Source organism: Aspergillus terreus, genomic scaffold (genome assembly GCF_000149615.1).
Source record: "Aspergillus terreus NIH2624 scaffold_6 genomic scaffold, whole genome shotgun sequence".
NCBI lineage: Eukaryota > Fungi > Ascomycota > Eurotiomycetes > Eurotiales > Aspergillaceae > Aspergillus > Aspergillus terreus.
In genome coordinates, this window is record NT_165929.1 from 1,155,042 (window position 1) to 1,165,379 (window position 10,338).

Below are 10,338 nucleotides of genomic sequence, written 5' to 3' on the forward strand. Positions count from 1 at the left end.
ATCCAGAAGCATGTAGGCCGATACAAGACTTCTTGTCGCTTCATATCAACGCCATGCGCGCATTGACGCATATGCCTGGCGTCTGGCCTGTGCTTAGGTGGGATTGCAATATCCATGGCAGCACACCAAACCACCCGCAGCGTGTCTAAGAACTATACCGCGATTGTGGAGGCGTTTTGTGGTTGAACAACAGTCTGCACTGGGAGGATCAAAGCGATTTTAAGATGTGTTCGTGCCGCATGGCCCTTCTTCAGTCTTCTTCGGTGCGTCAGGGCTCTCAAACCTTCACGTTATCCAGCAGATGGAAAAACGGCAGAGCACCTCCGATCCCGTTGAGATTCTTTCCAACATCAAGTGCCGTCGATATTTCGCCTTCATATCAGTCGAAGAACTTAGCTATAGTCACGCCAACCATCACGCCACCAAGTAAGGGGGAGTCACTGAGTGTCGGAATGTATAACGGTTCTACATGGGGTGCCCTTGTAATCATTACTGGCCCATACCGCGATACCACCTATGCAGGCTGTCCAGCTTGGACCGAGCCCACCCGTGGACGATACGACTATAGCGTATTACGTGGTGAGTACCGGTCAGTATGATTGCTCTGGAAGTAATCTCCTGAAGCGGAGTGGGTCAGTCAGACATCAGAGAATGCGCGGTGCCTAGACTAGAGGTACAGGCAGAGCACTGTCCGCGCTGCCGACACCCGGGGCTGTCAACGCATCTCATTTGTCGGGCCCGTTCAGCCAACGAGACTTCTTTGTCCGCCGGGATTTGGTCGGGGTCCGTTCGTCGTCGCCCGTCCACGGGTTGATCTGGGGTAGGGCGCGATGGTGTTGGCAGATTCTTACCGCATCGAGCCCTACACCATCAGATTTTTCGCCCTCGCCAAATGTGTGACTAACTGTCTGATGCGGTTGGATTTGCATTGATGATGACTCGCTGTGGCGTGCGCCGCTCGGCAGAGGCAAACTGCTTGGGTTATGACGGCGTTTCCTCGCTCGCGGAACCTCAGGCCGATCCCGCGTGGCTTGATCCGTTCTTTTGCCGGGAGACTATCCGGAGCAACAATCATACTATCGTATTTTTTTTTCTTTTTCATCTTTCCCTGGTTGTTCCCCTGGGTCTGGGTTCGCTTATTTCCACTAACTTGGGACTGGGACCATCCGGGAGTAGATTCCGTATGGGTTGGACGAGCGAGAGACGAGATGAGACATCCCTGCTGTGTGTAGACCACCATCGCAAGGGAGGGTCTGGCGGGAGTTACGGAAGACAACACAACAGAGAGAGGAATGGTCGCGACCGTGTCCAGCGGGTCAGACATGCGGAGAAAATTGATGTTGATGAACTTTTCCGGTAGGGATGATGTCATGATCGGACTTGGTCAGCCTGGGGGATGTTTACATACAGTAGTTACGGAGTACACTGATGGAGCACCTCCTTATTTTTAGTTCATCAACAAAGACCCAATATCAGATTAGTCAAACCTCATGAATGGTTTTGAGTAACCACACGCAGGAGATTCTAGACTCTGTGATTCGCGGGTGAGACATGCGATCGAGAATGCTGGCGATGGACCCGATAACGGGCGTTTATTCGATTGCGTCAACGGGATCGTCCACGCTGGCTTTCTTACCGATCGCTCGGCCCTGACAGGCGTGACAATTCCAGCCACCCGCATGTCTGCCGTCCATCGCGTGCATCGCGATATGCACATCTGTGTATGGAAATCTGAGCATGGACTCGACTCGAATGGATGAGCTTCCGTCTTGTGCGTGCTGATGTAATCCATATATGCATCGCAATCAAATCTCGCAGCATCATCCATGACCATCATGTTTATCTTACGTTTCCATATCAATTCTGCGCCCGATGGTTGGACGTCGGTAGGCGACCAACCCATGACCAGATATCCATCCCGAGCGTCCGGATGTTAGACAAAACGTCCCCCCTCCAGATCCCGAATCCCTGCAGGGCGTTTCACATTGGCTGTGTGATAGGGGTCTCCGACGACAAATGAGCGTGCAGAAGCCACCACATCCTGTCACCTCCACCACGGGAGGATTGAGGGCGCAGGGACCGCAGAACGGTGGCGTGGCGAACTGCCTCCACGGCCGCCTAGCTCTATTCAGCCGGCCGCCGCGGCGCTTGTCATTGGCTGCGTGGTCGTTTTCTATTTCCTATGAGACGGGAGGGAAGGAGGGCACCACGAGAGAGCTGTTGGGAAACCATGGTCGTGGCCGCGAAGCTGGAGTACATTTGACGACTGCCTGCTCGGCATCCCGCTTCATCAAACAACTGTCTACGCTGATGTGGCGACGATCGATGCGCCGACAGCTAGAGACATAGAGTTCACGATTGGCCGTGGTCTTTGGACCGATCGTTCCCGTCGCCTTGTCATGACGGGCTGTATGCGAGGCACCATGCTGCATCTCCTCGGAGGGCGATCGCTGGAACTTGTTATGTAACCGTGGATGTAACTGTCATCGACCAGCGTCCACGGCCTGACGATGTTTCCATTGTTCGTGGTGAGTTCTACGAGATATACTTTGGTGTCGCGGGGTCGCCGACAATGTCCATGCGTGTGGGGGGAGCGAAAGGGAATAGGGTTAGGGTTCTGGTGGCGTAGATAGTTGGGAAAGAAAGCATTGAAGAGAAAGCGTACTTTTGACACTGGTGGGGGTACCTATGAGCTACCTCTAGAGCTTGAATCAGTGTGGTCATCGCGGACGATACCTATGTAGTCGTCCGAGAGCTCTAGGCACGGGAGTACCTAGTACCTAGTAGACATCACCTGCAGGTCCCTCGGAGTCGGATTTCAGTTACCTTCCAGAAGAATGACAGACCGGCTTGTCACTTCAATGGCCTCGACGTGCGACCGACCATCCAAGTGGATTGATTTGCAGGTGATCTGCGTTCCATGCAGCTCATATCCAATATAGTTGTTGTCATCCGTCGCTGGAGAGCATAGCTCGCCCGCCCGCAACCCACCTTCCAACCGATGCGGTAATGTCTGTGCGAAGACCCAATCCGCTCCGCCGCGTAAATAGGTTCCGAACAAATCGTCAGGGGTCGAGTTAAGGCTGAGAAACCTTGCGTGCGTGGCAGGAGGCGGGCGGGCGACAGACGGATGGGTAGATGCAACTACTCTAGGGTATCAAGCCGATGAAGCTCCCCGCCCTTCTCCAAATGACATCGTGATAAGGAGCGGAGAAAGCACGTAGATGACGCAATGTGTCGTTCGAGTCGTGTCTCCTTTGAGAAAGACCTTCAAGGTATTACCCCATGGGATTTGCCCCCCTAACGGTGCCACGGTTCAACCGGACGACTTCTCCGACGAATAAGAGCATCGCCTGGCCTGTCTACTTGAGATCCATCGCTTCTGCCAAGCACGCGACCTTAAAAGGTACCGAAGCACATTCCTGGGTACCTTGGCTGAGCCGTGGTTTCTTACAATACGTGGGTCTCGCGGTATGTAATTGACTTTCGGAGAGCTCCGTGCGACACCGTCGGTGCGCGATCTCCTTGTGTGCTGATTGGTGGGACGATATTCCAAACCAATCATGTTGGCCTGTGCTGCCTCAGGCATTATAGATTCTTACGGCCCACGATACCTCCGCTGCCTTTACCCTGGTAGATAGCTCATGATACGCCATATGAGGAGCCACGCTCCTCCTATCTACACCGTAGGGAGTATACACCACTTAGAGAAGACCATCCAGCTATCACCGATCGACCGATCGTGACTCAACTCACATCGATGTATCCATGGGTAGGATGGTAAGATAGACGCATCCCGGTCGATTGCTGCAAAGTCCCTCCCTGGTTAATCTCCGGGAGGGGATGTAGTTACCGTTGTCCAAATCTCTCCTAGAGGAAGGCAGAATCGCGGCATACATGCCATGTCAGTCACTCTGATTCATGCGGTATGTGCCATGCCTCGGGCCTGTTGAAGCCCGCCCCGCTTGATAGTCGACGTATGGGTTTCCTGAGCGCGTAGCTTTGGATATAGTTCTCGGTGATGCCGCTGGCGTACCTGATAAGCGACCTGCAGCTCCTGGCGGTTGATATGAAGACGATTTGACTTCCTGGTTCACCAGAGGAGGGTTTATTGTCGGTCCCGAGTCGTCCATGATATTCTATGAGATTGTTCACGAGGGTGGCTGCTTGTCTACCGAGGGACCGGACTGTCCATGAGGCTTTGGGCTGGCTCCATGGATCTGCATGGACGGCGTGGGGAGTATGGCATCTTTCTACGGTATACGGTAGGTATGTACCTAAAGTATGTCGAATGTCCCTCAACGCGGACTACCTACATAGCAACAGGGGAAGACTGCGGATGATTCTGGTACGTCAGCTCATCAACTTTCAAAGGCAGATGTGCCTACTAGTAGGAGCAGCTATGCCGAATCCATTCAATCATAGAGGCCCAGTTGACATCGTGCTGGGTTCTCCGTCCTCTGTACCTGTGACAATACGCATACCTGTACTTCTCACGGTACAGAGGGTACCAGAATGCCACCGATGTAATTGAGATACTCCGCAAGATACCTCACTCTCTACCACGGTAATCCTTACTTCTGGATCCGCTCCACCCTCTTCTTTTGTCCCCACCGTTTTTGACTCGGTCCCAGAAAATCATATCAGAGGACAGCTGATATGATTTTATTTTCTAAAAAAGAAATTCGGTGATTTTTTTTTTTTTTTTTTTCTGGAGCAGAAGAAGTGACGCAGCCTAGCACAAAAAGGGGAACAACATTCAGATCCATAAGGTCTTCATCAAGTGAGGTCAATAGTCATTGTACGTCACTGCCGCCTCCTCCATGTGGTCCCTTATGGTCTGTTATTTTCTGTTCCGATATAATATAATAACAGCCGGCATCGCATTCTTTCTCCAGATCACCCCTCGTCGTATTTCCTCCTGAGAAATTACCTGGCTTTCCAACGAACCCCCATAGATCGATTTCGCTCGGAAGAACAGAGAAGAAGACGAGAGAACCCAAAGACACCTTGATTCCACTGCACGGTCTGTTTCTTTTCTTTTCCCTGCCTGGGGCGGTTTATCAATTTTTCCATTTTTCTCCCTTTTTTTATTTTATTTTTTCTTTTGTTTTCCCATTTTATCCATTTATCTTATTATTTTATTTTATTCCCGCTTCGACCCTCTCTCTCTCGACCTCTTCCTACCCGACTCCGACTCTCTCCCTCCCCCCCTCCTTCACGTCCTGAAGAATTCCCCCCACTATTGGCCGTCTGCACCTGTTGCGGCAGACACCGGGAATACTTCCCTCTTCTCCTCTTCATCTGGCCTCGCATACTCAACCACCTCCCTTCCACTCAACTGTCGACCGCCACCCTCGCTCCCCATCCCGCGTTCGCAACGGTTTTCCCGCCACATCACTCATTGACCTCGGTCTGCTTTATTGTCTCTTTCGCGACTGCGATCGTACTTCCTTGGAGGTGATCCCACCCGGTCCCTCTCGTTCCATCGATCGCAGTCCAGCCCGTCAAAATTGCGAGAACAACCCGGTCAAACTAGCAAACCAACATCCGGCCCGGATATTGAATCCGAATGATAGCGCTATTCCCGCCTACTACTTATTCAACTCCCCTGAACGTCTCCCGTCCTGCTCTTGCGGACACTTGCGCATCCACCACGGTCCGATTTCTGCATAAAGGATGTTCAAAAACAGGTACGGTCGCCCTCCCTCCGACATTTCTCGGGCGATGGTTGACCGACGGCATCCGTCGTACAGGAACAACCAGCATAAGCCGAACCCTGAACTCATCCAGAGATTTCAAGCGCATTTCTCCGGTGTTATTCTCCCCACCACCCATGCAGCCCCCGACCAAGTCCCCGCCCAGACGATTACACCCAGGTACAGTTTGGCTCTCTTCTTCCCATGGTTTCCGTTGCGCCCCGCCAACTCCCGCGTCACCGCTTTCCCCGGAATCGCTATGCTAACGCGATTCCTTGAACCTCCAGACTTAGTGGCGGCCTCGAGGCCAGCGATGGTGCGCCGCAGACTCAACAAGACCTCCGCTACTCCGCGGAGTTCATCGATCCGAATTCGTTGGACTTCGTGAGCCAAGCCAACCAGCCCCATGGCTACTATACTCCCAATTCCGGTGGTCTCGGCGCCATGTTCCATAACCAGGCCGGCGACTTACATACGCCCGGCATGGGCTTGCATATGATGACACCACTCTCGCTCCCTCAGCAGATTGCCGGTACCGCCGCAAATGCCGACGGCGCGGGTCTCTCGATGGACCAGTTCAATCCATCCTTTATCCCCCAGCCATTCCCGAATCCGCAGGCTTTCGCACAACAGCCCCCGTTTGCCCCTGCCCCATTTGTTCAAGATTCAGGTTACGATGCCATGGAAGATCAGGTGGATGGACTGTCGCTGAATGATATGGACATGCAGGGTAGTGTTCAGACCATGGCGCCAACGTTACAGCATCTGAATCAGATGGAGGATCAGTCCATGGGTGAAAAGTGAGTCTTGCTTCGGGCTCATCTGGCCCCGTACCTTCGATTGCGCTGTCTAACTCGTCTCGCCACTGTCAGATTCCGTTATCATGTCACCTTGCGCGCACCAACCGCAATGGTCAAGGATCGAAACGAAATCCCCGTGTCATATCTCAACAAAGGCCAAGCCTATTCCATATCAGTGATCGACACCGCGCCGCCGCCCATCAGCCATCAACCAGTGAAGTACCGGACGTATATCCGGGTTTCTTTCCAAGACAAAGAACAGAGATCGAAACCCGCTGCTTGCTGGCAGCTGTGGAAGGAGGGGCGCGGATCGAACGAGGCTCATCAACGTGGTGGCAAACTTCAGGCGGTCGAATATGTCGATCCCATCCAAGGCGGTATTGAGGGCCAAAAGAACCGCCCTGTCCAGCTGGAGAGCTCTTCATTCGATGGCTTTTGTGTTACGTGGACCCCAAGCCCGACTACTGGGGTGCCGGACTGCGCAATCTCCGTCCGATTCAACTTTCTCTCCACCGATTTCAGCCATTCGAAAGGTGTGAAAGGGATCCCGGTCAGACTGTGTGCGAAGACGGAGATGATTGTTCCAGACGAGCAGACCGGTACCAGCGGTGGTGATGCGGAAGTTTGCTATTGCAAAGTCAAATTGTTCCGCGACCATGGCGCGGAGCGGAAACTATCCAACGACGTCGCCCATGTGAAGAAGACCATCGAGAAGCTCAACCAACAAATTGCACAAGCGGAGATGGGCGCTGGGAACTACGGCAAGCGGAAGCGCAGCAGTGGCTCGATCGCCCTCAAGAACACTGACCCTCGCCCGTCGAAGATCACGAAACATAAACGGACTTGGTCGATGGGTTCGCAGGAGGCTCCCGAGAAGATGAGCATGGAGGATGACCTCCGTGTCAAACTGGCCTTGATGAACGAAATGTTCGGGTCGACTCGAACAGTGAGCATCCTCGGACTGCGTGGCGAAGAGGAAGACGATCCCGATTTGTTTCCGGTCAAGCTTCCCGATCCGCACAGCTTTGTCAAGAAGGAGGTGGGCCAATTCAGCATCGAAACCAAGCCGGGTCTCCAGACCTTGTCTCCCACGAGCAGTTCTATGTCCATAAACTCGCCCGCTCATGTGGCGTCGAGCCTTCAGCAGCCGGGCCTTTTCTACGATTCGGGATTCCAGGCTTCTCTGAGCGCATCCGCGGACAATTCGCGTCATTGCTCCGAGATTGGTGGCGATCGAGTGCTGCTGAGACATCCGGTGAAGGTGCAAAGACTATCTTCTGCTGGGGACATGCCGCAAGGATTTATTGAAGCGGTGGGCATCGACCCCACATACCGACCCCCGGAAGAGCGTCCGGCCAAGCCGATTGCGTGCTTTTATGTCCGCTTCCCTCGAGGCGATCCGGTTCAGGACGACTACTATCGGGCTGTCTACTTGACCGAGCGCACCGTGGGTGACCTGATGCGCCAGATCTCGATGAAGCAACGGATAGACCCTAACCGCATTTTGCGTGTTGTTCACGTCAAGAAGGACAATGGCATCAAGATCATGGTGGACGATGATGTCGTCCGCGAGCTTCCCGACGGCCAGGATATGGTTGTTGAGATTGCTCCAGCCTCAGCCTGTGACGAAGCCATCTCCCCCACCGAGAAGAGTTCAACTCCCGCCGTTGAAGTCAAGCTGAGCTACTAGGTTCACGCCAACGTGCACGAGCTGCAACTTCTTAAAAGCGCCTTTTTTCCTTTCGATTCTTGTCATTCTTGGCCCATTTTTCTCTTCCTTCCGCCGCGCTCGGCTTGACGGAGCAGACGAGGACGAGCGGCGCCTGGTGCGCTGCGAGTTACATTGCTGCTTGCCAAAGTTGACTCTCTGATCCGCTTTTCTTACGATGGGTTTAATCCGTGTTTGTTTTTGTGCTTTGAGGGGGAGTTGGGTACGGGGATAATACACGAGTCCTCGAGCAATGATACCCTGTCGTTATATCTGCATTTTTTTTTGATCTGTTATTTTTCACGCCATTCTTGTGCCATAGTTACGATATTGTCGATCACATCTTGCCAGCGATATTGGTTTTCCTTTTTTTTTTTTTTCATATTTTCCTTTTCTCTGTTAGGGATACACGATTTCTGACTGTTATTTCATTAATCATGGCTGTGATTCTCGAGGATTTGGTTAGGGAACCACGCACACGAAAAAGATACCCTGTTCCATTTTCATCGCGCTGCATTGTGTTTTGTGTCGGGCTGTTTTCTTCGTCTCTTGTCTGTCTACCGTCCAGTTTCGATTGATTTCAGTCTTATGAGTTACGATCGGCGATTTCAGTCAACAAGCTCTTCCGAGAATTCAGTCTTTGCGGATAGGATTGCGGAAAGACTTGCTAGATTGCGACTCTCAATTCTTGATTGGGGTTGTCTACTCCCCGGGCACTGTGCGCAAGCGCATGGGGCCGTGCGTGAGGGGACCCTCGAAACACGCAAAAGATCGAGAACAGATGTCGTTTTTTCTTTTGTTGTCCGTTCTTCGTCTTTGTTTATGACTTCATACAGGCATTGGTTCAGAGTACACGGGCTAGGCCATGCATAGATAGTATGTCGAATTGAAAATCACCTTAATCCTCTTAGGCTGTTGTCTTGTCGGGCTGCCATTGGCTCGGATTCAGGGACGACCGGCCCTTGCGATCCCACTAGTCGACTATCTTTCATGGGTCGGTACTTGTAGAAACATGACGGGCAGGCGAGAAGGGTCTGGAAGCGATGCGAATGCCAAGAGATATCTGTCTCAACCATGGAGTATGGCGCGTACGGCGGCGGTATGGGCTAGTGCCATACGAGGACGGAGGCGGACCCAATCGCATCCGCAGGGTGATACCGGTAGATAATCCCGGGTACGACGGAAAAGAGTCCCACTGGTGCGATTACTCGAAGCGGTATGGATGGACCCCCTTTGTTAGTGTCCCTTCGCCAGTGCGGCGCTAAGCGGTTCTGGACCGTTCGCCTGCTGTGTGATATCCGAGATCTGCGCTTGTTGTTCCTCGCCGGTGTAGGAGTACACGGAGGGGACATGGGGCATACGTACATACATCCAGTCTTCAGGGGTAGTGTGCATTGGTGGCTCAATATTGAATGTTCCTCTCACCAAAATTAGAGAACTCCAGTGTGTTCCGTATAGTAGCCTGCGTCTGAAGTGGAAGTGGTCTGAGTGGTCTTGGGTGCCCGCTCGCTTAATGTGGGCAATCTTCTGTTCCGCTCTAACGCGCCAGCGGAATGACGTCGACGGAGCACATTGTTTCCCCTGCCCCAGGCCAGGAACCAGTCGGTTGGGACAGCGCCATGGCGTCATCGTGCAGAGGCAATTGGCGATTTCCTTGGAACAGCGCAGCCTCCACGCGGATCGTGCCGATGTGGGCCATTGGCCGGCGGTAATGATGCCGTCGTTTGGTTTCCGTTCCGTTTTTCCTCCGTTACCTACTATACGGAGTACACCGTTTGGTTTTACCGCCGGCGTTTGGAACCGCGCTGGTCGGCTGGAACATACACGACACTCTTTTGGTTCGGAGCATTTACGCCTGACTAGTTGGCTCGCACCAGTCGATATGGTCTATCGTGGGTGTATCATGCTGTTGAGATGCATTCGGCTGGTTTGGTGGATGGCTCCAGGAGTATGTCTCCAACATACCTATTCCACCTGTATTTCACGTCAGGTAGAGGCTAAATAAGCTTGTTTGGCGTTCGATCTCGGCTACTGGTACATGGAAGAAGCATGGAAGCTCGAGTGACAGAGCCGGTGGCAAGATTGGCACGATTGACAAGGTCTTGTCCCTGATTTTCTGTCGATCAGGAAC

At 52.9% G+C, this 10,338-nt stretch overlaps 3 protein-coding genes across 3 annotated transcripts; 1 reads left to right on the forward strand and 2 right to left on the reverse strand.

Moving 5' to 3' along the window:
- Positions 1 to 862: 862 nt before the first annotated feature.
- Positions 863 to 1,372, reverse strand: ATEG_04651 (uncharacterized protein; the record flags this gene model as incomplete). The annotated part of the gene is made up of 1 exon (XM_001213829.1): positions 863 to 1,372. The coding sequence occupies one exon, from the start codon at positions 1,370 to 1,372 to the stop codon at positions 863 to 865; it is 510 nt and encodes a 169-aa protein (XP_001213829.1).
- A 4,355-nt stretch (positions 1,373 to 5,727) lies between these two features.
- ATEG_04652 (grainyhead-like protein) lies at positions 5,728 to 8,189 on the forward strand (the record flags this gene model as incomplete). Its single annotated transcript, XM_001213830.1, has 3 exons — positions 5,728 to 5,879; positions 5,987 to 6,499; positions 6,572 to 8,189. The coding sequence occupies 3 exons, from the start codon at positions 5,728 to 5,730 to the stop codon at positions 8,187 to 8,189; spliced, it is 2,283 nt and encodes a 760-aa protein (XP_001213830.1).
- A 1,254-nt stretch (positions 8,190 to 9,443) lies between these two features.
- Positions 9,444 to 9,836, reverse strand: ATEG_04653 (uncharacterized protein; the record flags this gene model as incomplete). The annotated part of the gene is made up of 1 exon (XM_001213831.1): positions 9,444 to 9,836. The coding sequence occupies one exon, from the start codon at positions 9,834 to 9,836 to the stop codon at positions 9,444 to 9,446; it is 393 nt and encodes a 130-aa protein (XP_001213831.1).
- Positions 9,837 to 10,338: the final 502 nt, after the last annotated feature.